General features: G+C 45.4%; 1 protein-coding gene across 3 annotated transcripts in view; it reads right to left on the reverse strand.

Moving 5' to 3' along the window:
• Window positions 1–12,400, reverse strand: part of NRP2 (neuropilin 2) — a 117,190-nt gene that overhangs the window by 16,674 nt on the left and 88,116 nt on the right. The window contains exon 16 of one of the 3 annotated variants that reach the window (XM_074399190.1): window positions 1,355–4,836. The exons of 1 other annotated variant lie outside the window; for it this stretch is intronic. In XM_074399190.1, coding sequence (XP_074255291.1) covers window positions 4,553–4,836 — 284 coding nt within the window. In that variant the 3' untranslated portion in view covers window positions 1,355–4,552. Of the gene's footprint in view, window positions 1–1,354; window positions 4,837–4,856; window positions 11,511–12,400 lie in introns of those variants that run through there. One more of the 3 variants, XM_074399191.1, reaches the window with a different exon arrangement.

Below are 12,400 nucleotides of genomic sequence, written 5' to 3' on the forward strand. Positions count from 1 at the left end.
GCCTGGGTCATGTTGTTTGAAGTAAACACTTTTGAACAAAACACTTTTGTTTTCACTTCATTCTTTACTAATGGGAACAAATGGCGTTAAGGAAAGCCAAATGTTACTTAGACAAAAGACGTGATTGAGCTTGTCATTGGGGAAACAAAAAATGCTCTGATCACAGACATTCTACTTTATTCTCCTGCACTCCTGCAAAGGACAGATAGTGACATCCATACTGAACCATCTGTACTAACAGAACTTCCAATAAGATCTAAAAACCAGAAGCCTGTCTCCTTTTAGCAGCACTTGGACAGGTTTTACAGCTGTAAAAAGCACGCCTTCTTGGATCTGGGTTTGGATAGGAAGAAAAGCAGAGCTCTGGCAGAAATAGGATCTTCTGAACATGCACATTTTCTCAGGACCTTTAAGGATGGTTCTTGGACCCCTCAGGAGGGCTCCCAGGTTGTCAGAAGAACTCCGATACATTCCATGAATGGGGGTAGTTGGAATCCTATCTGCAAATAGGATTACTGTGACCTCTTCTTGACCACTGTCTAGAAACCATGAACTGCTGGGAGGTTGTCTTTCCTAGATTTTCCCCCACCCTGCTCAACCCAGTCCCCTTCCGATAGAAATATTTTATATAACTAGGTCACTATCCAAAGAGGAGAACCAGAGAAAAATACTTATCAAGAAAGACCTGACTTTTTAAGTTTCCCCAAGCACCTCGCCTCAAAGTTTTAGTGTTCCTTTTATAAAATGTTCCACTCTGATAGTTCCATGTCCACAGTCATCATCTAATTATCTTCATTACCTGTTCAAAAATGAAGGCTAGAATATCTTTCAGCTCTGAACATGCTACAAGTTCCCTTTTGTCTGGGAAAGCGCTGGTAAATGGGAGATTCACGTCCCTGTGGATGTAGTAATTGGGTAGGTGAGGGGTAAGATGTCACTGCTGCTTCTTCAAAGGAAGTGATCTGTCTCCACAGAGCTGAGCACAGGATTCAGCTTAGCTGGTACCACTCCCCCGGAGTCCTTTGAAAGTAGAATCTAATCTCCAGGGATTTGTCATCAAGAGAAATTTTGTGGAATCTCATTTAGCAATTTAGCACTTAGCAACTTTTGCAAAATCCCACACCAATCATAAAAGTTGTCTCAGCTGCACAAATTGGATAAAATCCTAACAAGCAGTAATAAAAATAAAAAGAAGGAAAAGTTGGCATTCAGCCTCAAAGAGAAAACCCACCTACCACCCACAGAAATGCCCTGTAGCTTAGAAGGTGATGTGTAAACTTTGGAAGCATCGGTTTGCTCAAAACCTGCATTTCAACTTTGTTCTCACAGGCAAAGGGAAAAAAAACCCCAGATGTTTGTATAAAAATATCATCATTTTATTACATTCCACACAATACATTTTCAAATAATTTCCAATGTCCACAAGTGATCTTGACACACAGGCAACTGAGCAACACAAGGGGTGTCACAGTAATAAGGAGAAGAATAGGAATAGGAAGTAAAAATCTTTAGGTTTTCTTGTTTCATTGTTGTTCTTTGGTAATTTTTGATTATTTAGGTGTTTGCCTGCTAGTTTCATTTTAAAGACAGGGTCTTCTTAAAGATAGGCTATCAACCTCAGAAATATTACTGTATTTCCTATTCAATTCTGGCTTTAATCCCAAAAATGTGGGACAAGGGAAAAGACAATTTTATTTTATCTTCAGCATCCAAGTTTTGTCAACGACAATGCTGATTTTTTTGTTTTCTTTTTCTGCCTTTGCCAGCAGCTAGATGATGGCAATTTGCTAGCATAACACCGAGGAAGCGGATTTCAACCCAGGGATGAGGGCTTTCCTCCTGAAGGTGTTGACATAAAACCTCTACTAAGGCAAAAGCTTTCTCAGCCCAAGCTAGGCCTTCGACTCATTCATTCATTCATTCATTTTTATAGTTGCTATCATCTCTGTCTTCTGAGAGCAACTCCAAACACATGCATGCATGCATTCGCCTTTCCAGTCTATTTTTCCTAGAAGAGAGTGACCCTTCCCTCCCTCCATGAAATACAGAATTTTGCTTTTTAAAGCTGTGAAGCATGGCATTTTACAGAAGAGCTGGCCTTTTAGCATAGTACCTGGATAACACTATGAAAATTGCTGGGGTAGACAGATCAAGGGCAGAGGTTGCGGGCTGGGGAGAGACAGAGAATGTGACATCCTCAGCTGAAGTGTGAAGGGATTCACAAAGATTAGAGCCGTCTCATATTCTCAACTAAGGCATGTACATCAAGATGATGCCACTTGGGGCATCAGATAAAGATACAGCAAGTTCACAAAGTTGTAGTCATCTTCTTTTACAGAAGGGGGAATCCCCAGGGTATATGGTAACTCAGCCGGTCACTACACTGGCTGGATTTTCCAGGTGTAATTTCTTGACGCCACACCTCTATGGGGCACCTACAGGGATGTCAATCATTTTGCAGGAATGCCTGGCCCCAAACGCATGACTGGATGTGGACAGCCATAGATAAAAACCCTTAGTGACTGGCATATTAGTCATTACATGGTACCCTGGGCTTCTGATCCCCTTTCCCCTCCCTGTTTCTTTCTCCGTCTTCAGCTGAGGTAGGACACTTCTTAAAATCTCAAGGTAGCACATACTCCAGCCTTTCATCTTGTCTTTTCTTGGCAGGGCTGCTGTGGTTGAGACAGAGTAGCTCTTTGAAATAGAGTAAGAGTGGGAGAGCACTGTTCTTTCAGGAGGATGAAACGAACCAGATGCAAAAGTTGTGTGTGTGTGCTGGAGGGACCTATCTGGATATCGTGAAAGAATGCTGAAAGTCTCTCTCCCAAGCAGCCAAAAAAAAAAAAAAAAAAAAAAATCATTAGTATTTTGTTTGCAGAAGGAACCTGGAGGCTTCTGGCCCAGGCAAACTTCTTTGGAGTGAATTTTATACCTCCTCAGTGGATTTTTAGCACAAGGTAAAAAATAAATGCTCCTGAGGCTGAGTCCTCGTACACTGAGAATCTTAAAATTTGCATTTTCTATCCGTGACATTGACTTTATCATTTAATCCGTCTTTTGCACGGTGTCATCAGCAACTTCTCTCTTACATCCCGCTCCCCACGTTGCTTAGAGAGGACACATTAGCAGCAACGATCACGTCTTCATTAGACCTTCTCTGCGATGATGCAGCAACATCTAGATACGCTGGGCCAGCCTACGAGGGTCTATTTGCCAGATGCCATGAATGCTTTAAGGGGCAGCACACTGGTACACTTAACAAATGATTACTTTCTATTCTCTCATCATATTTAAATAAGTCAGGTAGACAGCCTTACATTTTAGTGGCTATAGATTCAGGCACACATTAACACCATGAAAGGAAAGCAAATGATCCTTTCCACCCCCCATATTTTACAACTGCTATAACAGTGACCAATATAATACCAAAGTATACGGTTTCTAACTTTCTTACTCAACCCCACCCCAAGTTGGGCCCAATAACCACCCTGGGTGGGGAGACAGCTTTTCAGTTCTTCCTTCTCCTCCCTTCTCTTGTTCACCTCCTCCTGCTCTCAACTTAAACAGACTACTGCTTTTCCTACATCAGTCCCAGACTTGTTATTCCATATGACTTATTCCAAGATTGGACTTAACTGATAAAAGCTAAACATTCATTATGAGCTTCTCTTTTATAAGGCAACATGAGACAGACTTGCTTCAGGGCTGGAGAGGTGGTTCCGCACACACTCGGGGCTGTTATCTTGACACTTCAAAGACACCAGAAGACAAGGAAGTCTTGTCTGAGTGCGCTAGGGGAACCTTCCTCTTGGGTCAGGTGGGTTGGGGATGGGGAGTAGGGATGAGACAGGCCACATGGCATCCCATGTGGACTCTATTTCTTTAGGTACCTGGAGATGACAATGGCAGCCAACAGAAACCCAGCCAGAGCTAGATAAGGCAACAAAAAGCTTCAATCTCTTCTCCAAGTAAACAAAATTACACAGCATATTATTTTCTTGTAAAATGTACCGCAGGAGAAGTAACACAAGAGTTAAAGAGGCCCTCTCTGAACACTCACCACCCCCAACACACAATGAACCAGCCTCTCACACACACACCCACACCCACAGAGAGCTATGCACAAGCGCACATGTCTACTACGTACACACACACAGATCCAGCCTTCCCCTCAAGTCTCCTGGCAGGCTGCCCTCTGAGAGGAGGTATGGGATAAGGCGAGGGGAAGAAACAAGTGAACCAGTCTCTGGAACAAAGCCAGCTGAGCCTTGAGCTGTGGAGTGCTTGGGAGTGGATCTCTTCTGATATTCCAAGATGCAGCATTAGAGTTGGGTTTGTTGGTTTGGAATCAACGAAAAGGAAAAACCAGAAACCAAAATGAACCCAAGGAGGATGGTTGGGATTGGTAAGAGTGCTCGGGGTTGGGGACGCGCGCGAGAGATGTCTGAGAGTTCACACAGAGACTAGGCGAGGAGAGAAAAGTGCAAAATCGAGGCAACGTGTTTGCAGTCTTTCTTGTTTGTTTTGGGTGCCGTTCTTGCTTCGGCCCTCAGCAGTGCGAGCCACCACGGTCTTGCTCTAGCTTAATGGTTAGGGTGGGCTCCACTGCCAGAGGGGCCCCGTTGGTGTAGTGGGAGGTTTTGTAGGTGATGGAGTGATCGGTCTTCTTGGCCGCATAGCGGAACCGGTGGTAGTGGAGCACCAGGGCCAGCGCGACGGAGACCAGCACCAGCACGGCGCCCCCGGCGGCCATTACGTAATACCAGTAGGCTGGGATGGGCTGCACGGGCACCGTGTCCACTGTGGGCTCGGTCCCTGGCAGGAGGGTGCCCCCTGGTGGAGAGACACAGAAGAGTGTTGCTAGGCTGAGAGCATGCAGACTCATCAAAAGACTACTTAAAAAAAAAAAGAAAGAAAGAAAGAAACACACACACATGCTTTGGGACGGACAGGGAAGGGGAGGAGGGACTGAGGTGGTACTCAGTCCTTAGTACCTGCCGAGCACTTCTCAACGATTGCATTATTTCCTACTTAACCCCTTGGGAGGTGGCTACTGTCAGACCCATTTTTTCAGATGAGGAAACAGAGGCAGAGAGAGGTTAAATTAAGGGGTTACACAGCTAAATAGTAAGTATGGGATTCAACCAAGAACGGTATGATTACAACTCTTTCCTTGTTGTTTAACCACAATTACTTTATAATATATGGAAACGTCATAGTTCTTCTCTCTTCCTCCGTCTCCCCCTCTCTCTCTCTCACACACACATACACATACACAAATACATACAAGTAAATGATGCTGACATGACTTCTGGGATTCAGTGTGGCCGATTTCCCGAATGGTGGAAACACCATATTCGGTCTGGCTGGCCAGCATTCTCAACAACAACGTATTAATTAGGCTGGCTAGACTTGAAGGTAAATTCCACGTTACTTGCCAACGCTTCTGCACCCATTGAAATTAGCCTGGTCTTGCCTAAACAGGTCGGTCACCACTGTGAAGTCATGACTAACACATCCTCGTTTTCTTTAATTGGATGGAGGATTTTAAAAAGCAGATTACAAGGGAAGTTGCAACAAAAAACGTGGGCACAAAATGACAGAGGATATGTGAGAGTGAGAGTGAGTGAGGGAGTGACGGGGAGAGAGGGAGATCATTCTTAATCACGGAAAAGACAGAGCAGGGAAGAAAGGCTGGCAGAGTGTTTAGAACGTTCACTGGCCGCCGCTGGTTGCCATGGAGATGATGTAGTAGATTTAAGCCCAGGGTAACTCTGGGGAAAGACTGGCTGGAGTCCCACTTGATGCAAAGCAGTGTTACAACTTGATTCTCCCAAAGATTTACATCAGATGAGAATCTGGCCCAGAAAGGGACTAGGAGCTTTTGAGCTTGCCAAAACCAGACATGATCTTTACTTCTGAAAAATGATGCATGCTTCTCCTATGAAAAATGCCTCCCTAGCTGCTTGCATTAAGCCAGAAAGATGCATCCTCTACTCATGGGGTGCCCCAGGAGGAGAGCCCTGGGTGGGAAGTGCTGCTGCCTCCTTCATGCATTGGTGGTCCTACTCTGTGAGCAGAGGGTGGTCCCTCTCTGTTTAAGATGCAGATGGGGCTCAATTATATTTTCGTGCCTCCTTCCACTACCCACCCTGAGATTCAGAGCTCCTTAAGCAGAGGAACTCACTCTCATCATGAGGAACTTGCTCTCATCCATACCTAAGGGTTTACACAAAGAAGGCACTCGTTAAATGCTAGTTGAATCAAACACTGAACTGAGGCTAAGACTCCTATTTCTGAGTCGGTGTTCTCTAATTTCTGCAGCCTGAATGTCAGAACTCCTCTCTTTGATTTGGAGAATAGGTGAGAGGTGAGTCAGACCTTCTAGTGTCTTCTAGAGGTGATAGAAATATTTCAAAGCCTGCTGAACTTCCTAGCTCTTAATCACTGCTTTCTCCTGTTGTAGGAATTCCCCTCCACCAGGGTGGGGTTCTTTGGTACCTTTTGGGTGACCAGAGGTCCCACAACATTGGTAGAGCTTCGACAAGGATGTGTTGCTCTGCACACACCTTGACAGCCACATCCACTTCCCCTGGGGTAGAAAGGACCCCAGAATCCCAGGAACCCCTTAGTGCTCCTTTCTACACCTTCATCTTCTTCCACCTTATTACCTACCCTCTTTGTCTTTATCCCTAAACGACTTTTGTCTTTTACTAATTTCATTACTATAGCTGAGAAAGGCCTCTCTCTCTCCCACATATCTGTGCCATGGTGGAAATTATACATACAATCAGAAAGGAAGAGAAAGCAAGGCACTGGAAATGGCTCCTTGAAATGGCCAGCTGGCAAGTCACAGTGAACTGGTGTCAACTCATTATTCAGGTCACCAAGAGGATCTGCTGCCTGGCAACCATCCTGCTGTTGGATTTTCAACGTGAGCTCAGAGAAATGGACAGGAAACAGCAAAAGTGTTCGGGGTTGTGCCCGGAGTTCCTCAGAGACATCCTTCCTCTTCCCAAAGGGTGTGCTCGGGTTTGCCTCTGATTTTCAGGTGGCCCCACAGGGAGGGCCGTCCTCTAATGAGGCTGCAGCTCACCCATTGAGAAAAGGAAGGTGATAAATCCCCAGGGATTTGCTTTCCCTCTGAAGTACCTGACCAGACCACAAAGGAGGGACACAAATTTTTGTCAAGTGGAATATGGCCACAACTACCCACGTTCCCTCCATCACTACATCGTCTCCGTTCAAAGGTTTGCTTTCCTTCAACCAAAATGCTGGTTTCCAACACAAAATACACCACCCACGCTTCAAGTGCTCGGGCCGGAGAAGGATAAAGCCTTACTGCTCGTCTTACAGTTTCTCACGACAGAGACAGTGTTGGGGCACAGTGGAGAGACTCTAGGGGGCCTGCTGGAGGAAGGTGAAATACTAACATGTGAATTACATATTTAGAATCAGAGACACAGACACAGGCCCTCAGAATCCTGCTCTACTCTGAAAGACAAACTTCGTTTTAGGTAAGACCCTCTTCCCCTTTTCTACCTATGCTTCTCTCCCCTGAAATTATCAACATGTAGAAAACTTTAGTGACAGAAGCTATTTGGAGGACATTATTACTGGCTCCTTAAACATCTTCTTTGGGCATTTCTTTGGAGAAATGAAAAACAGTACTATGTGAATTCACACTTTTAATGTTAAGAGGTTAGAAATAGTGTTAGAAAAGAGAGGATACGACTAGCAACCCTTTCCTGATCTCCTACAAGCAATTCTTTGTTGATTGCAGTTGGGGCTAGGAGTTTCTCCTAACCTCCAACTAAAGAGACTCATCTCCAAAGGCAGGTGGAGTGTGCTGGTTTAGAATCTGGCTCTGTTCTAGCATCCGAGAGATGTATGCTAATGAGGCTGTGGTTTGCCAACTAGAGAGAAGGAAAATGATAAATCAATAGGGGTTAAATCCCCACCCAAAGCACCTTCCCAGACAGCAGCAGCAATCCAATGAATGCCAGCTGGATGGATGAATGGACAGGTGGATGGATAAATGGACGGATGGGATAGAGGAATATATTTGGATCAATGTTCAGACTCCCTGGAAAATGCTGATGACCTACTGGTCCTTCCTTGGAGAGTTATTTTCAGAAAGTGCTAGAGATTCTGCTAGCTCATATGGCACCTCTATGGGAAATTAGAAAGAGGCACCCACTTTAGGCAGATGTCACCTGCACCAGATGCCCAAACTGTTGAGCTGTGCAAATTTAGCTTCCCTTGCCCCTTGAGCCATCTGGGGCGATCGAGCCATTGCTTGACATTAAAGGAGCCTGGGATAGGTGGGTGAAAGTGTAGGTGAGAACTCAACCTTGCCTGGAGTTGGTTGATCTGCTGACCTGAATTTTCCCTTTGACTGATCTAATTTCTGCCACTTACTCACATGTCTTTTTTCAACTGAAAAATGCTTTCAACTCCTGAACTATTTTTCTTTAATTCCCACCCCAAATTCTCTACAAAGTTTTCCCATTGTGCGATATAATGAGAAACAGATATTTAAATATTCAATAACTCAACTCCAAGTATATTTGCAAGATTGCACAGGCTCCCATCTGCAAAAGTTCTGAGCCCCCTAGAGAAAAGCATTGCAAACACCAAGAATTTGAATTTTGAGAAACAATAGAGTTCGAGAAACCACGCATGGGAGAAAATAAGACAAACAATTACACATGAGGTGGTGTTCCTGCCATTCCTAGCTGCAAATAGGGTTACTGAATTAATATGCAATTGGGAAACGTGTGTGTAAGAGCAGCAACCGTGAGTGGACATTTCCTGTGTGTCAATCATTGGTCTACGGGCATCACATGAATCATTTTGTTTATTCCTTATGACCCTCTGATGGGAGACCTGATGGCTTCAGAGGACAAGTGATTTTCTCCTGGTTTCACCTGGAGGATGACTGTGGAGAAGAGCAGGGCAGCACTCAGCGAAACCCAAGTGATGGCCCAGGGTCCTCTGAGGAGCTGTACACTGCCAGCAAGAAGCCGGTGGACGAAACCCCAGCTTGTGCTTGAACCCAGGGATCAGCTCACGCTGGCCCATGGGCCACATCCAGCCCACTGCCTGCTTGTGTAAATCAAGTTTTGTTGGAACACAGCTGCCCTCATTTGTTTACGTGTTGTTATGGATGCTTTTACACGGCAATGGCAGAGCTGAGTCCTTGCAGCGGAGACTGCATGTCCAGTAAAACCCAAGGTACTTACTTTCTGGCCTTTTACAGAACAAGTTTACAGATCCTTGCTCTAACCAAGTAGGGAGGGAAGAGGAAGCAGTCCTCTTCCTTTCTGCCTGAACCTGTCTAAGGACTGGTGTGTCTCAGTCAAGTCAGTTTCTCACTGAGTCACTGAAGTGAGAAAGCATCTACTATAGCTGCATTTGTGAAATGTCATCTGGACCTGCGGGAGTCACCTGGGTTTCCAAAAGAAGTGTTTTGAAAGACACCAAGGGTGAGCCTTCTCTATCTCTTTCAAAAAAAAGGCTCATTGCATGCCAGAATTGTTTCAGGACTGGCCCGTCTGCACAGTCCTTTCTGTACAGGTTAAAAATGAAGTGCTGGTGAAGGAGCATTTCAGATAAAAGGTTTATTTAATTTGTGAGATTAAACAAACAAAAAATGGTTGGCTCCTCTAGAGAAGTTTACAGGAGATAGTAGAAGAATGTGGTCACGCCCTCTGCTGTGTTTGGAAAAGAGAGGCACACGCACAAAGGCCTCCCTGAGAAACGACTCTTTCCATCTGCCTTCTGAGCATGGTGTGGCGGGAGGCACGGGAATGTTTTCAGTAAGTTGGCAGAAGCCATGTGGATTTCTCCCACATCTAGAGGCATTTTTAAATGCCTCTGAATTCAGATCTCTGACTGGCTGAAGTCTCGGACGCTTCACACTCTTTGGTGTACTTACGCTACTTTCTGTAAACTAAGTCTTGTCCCTTGTGTTCTTGGAGAGAAACGTTGGTGAAAAACATTTTCTTCCACCCCTAGGTAAGCTGACTTCAGCAGTTGTTTACATGAGTGGTAAACTGAGGGAGAGGGGACGTGTCAGGTCTCCGTGGCAGGAGAGGTGGCGCTCCAGCAAACCACACAAAGAACGCCCCCGTGTCCCCCAGGCAAGGATGGCAGCCAAGCAGTTACCCGCTTCACACATCCGATCTCCATGCTTTCTTGCTCAGCAACACCTAGCCTTAATCTGGCAGCTGGAGACATAAGGGGGTGGGGCAAGGAGGAGGATTCACACACTACAGCTGCCTATCTGGAACCCTGACAGGGGTGAGGAATACTTCCCTGCCTTTCATCAGAGGACCTTGTGCAAAAGCACCATTTAACCCTCTCTGCGTCTCAGAAGCGCTTCTAGGAGAAGGAGGCGTGGGAGGAAGGGAGTCCAAGGAGAAAGGGAATCTGAGGCCAGGCCCTGGGGATGGGGGACATTACCCTGGCGGACAAAACCTTGGAAGGCAGGCAATAGAGGGCGAGGGTGGGAACGGGAAAGGAGAGATGGGGGTGCAAGTACAGAGACTGCTCACTTGGCCCCAAAGAAACAGAATGTAACGCTTGAGGAACGGAGTCAAATGCCAGTCAGCATTATCTTGAAATGAGCCTCTCAATACTGCTCCCCTCTATGCCCAAGAGACAGGCGTGGATGTGCGCTGCCCCCTGGTTTTGTCTGCATGAGCACTGTGGAGGACTGCAGAAAGGCACATGGGGACACCCAAGAAACGCAGGCCCTGGACCTCAGGAATGGCCTGAGTCATAAACCCCACATCCCAGCCGAAGCAGGAGACGCCGATGTTCCTGGTAGCAACCACTAGCCTAAGACAGCCATTCTGAATCCTTCCCTCTGACAACCGCCTTCCACAGGTGCACCCTGCTAGGATTTCCATGAGTCTCTAACCAGTGGGGCACCAGACCGGCTCTCTGCCCCTGCTTTGCTCAAAGCCTGCAGCCTAGCTAACACAAACAAAAATTCTTGCCTCCAAGGTGAGCTGTTAAAAATAACCACCTGGTCAACAACCCCAGAACTCTGATTATGGGCTTTATATATTTTTAACTGGCTTCTTTATTCTTTTTCTTTATTGAAAAAAGAAAGCACTGGGTAAGAGGAAATAATCCATCACCTTAATTACACCACTTTTCGGTTCTTTTTTCCCGCTGCACACACACGGTTTTTCGTTTGTTAAAGCTCAAATCCTAGAAAAGATACGTGACGGCACCATGTTTATAGCCACTGCTTTAAAAAAGAAAAGAAAGGAGAAGAATGCACACCCAGGCTACATTGTTTAAAATGTGACTCATAACAACCACAAAATAGGGTCTTTTTTAAAAAATCACGTGACAACACAGTTTATTCATTCTCTCTTCTCTTTCTCTCTTCTCAGCACAGCTCTTTTCCTCCCAGGCTTTTCTTCATTACTGACTCACACCCTGCTACACAATGTATGTATATATACACTAAGCAGAAATCACAGGATGATCTGAATTTAAAAAAAATATTGCATGGCAAGAAATCAGTAAGAGGTGCAAAATGAAAGATACTTCAAAATACAAAAGATCAAGACCAGCTAGTAACTACAGGCCCAAAGGCCACTTTCATTGTATTTCCGTAAAGATTTATCTATACACTGATTGATCCTAAAGAAGGAGATTACTTCCTCTTGCATGATTCATTTATAAGGGAAAAGAAAAACATCCCAATTTGAAAAACGTACTAACAATGTAAATGTCTATGGTTGGTAGTGTTTCAACATCAGCTTTCCATACCTTGCCTGCCCAAACCTGATTTCTCTGTTTCCATTGTTTTTGAGTGAAAAGACTGATTTTATGCCCTGACCAAGAGATGACTCCTGCTGTCCTGACCATAAGAAGAACAGTATATGAGTCACTGGGTTAGAGGGAACATACAGTCCTCTCTCCTCTCTCAAACAGAAAAGTTTGCTCAAGGCACAGAGTTGCACGCTGTGGTCAAACGGGTCTCAGCCAGAAATGGGAGACTCATAGCACTAGGTTCATCTGGCTACCAACTCACATCTCCATGTAAAACGTGCCGAGGTGATGAAATTCCCCATTCCCAATTCTGATTCTGCTCCTTACTGTGTCTATGGGCCAAACCTCTGCTCCTCGGGACTTGGGTTCTTCTTCCCAAAGATGTTTGCCATCCTCCAAGACGAAAGCCATGGCCCAACCCGTGCAACTCGTGCCCTGCCTTTGCTTAGCCTCAAAGCAGCCCACCAGGAGCACCCTGGAAATTCTTCCCTTCAAGTCACTAAGCTCTGTGTTTATTTTGGCTAAATGAGCACGGCCGCTCAGATGAGATTTTATGTATGTATTTTTTACGAGAGAGCATGACTGGCCTGTGAAGCCTCAT

The sequence above is a fragment of the Saimiri boliviensis genome, chromosome 5, assembly GCF_048565385.1.
Source record: "Saimiri boliviensis isolate mSaiBol1 chromosome 5, mSaiBol1.pri, whole genome shotgun sequence".
In the NCBI taxonomy this organism is placed as follows: domain Eukaryota; kingdom Metazoa; phylum Chordata; class Mammalia; order Primates; family Cebidae; genus Saimiri; species Saimiri boliviensis.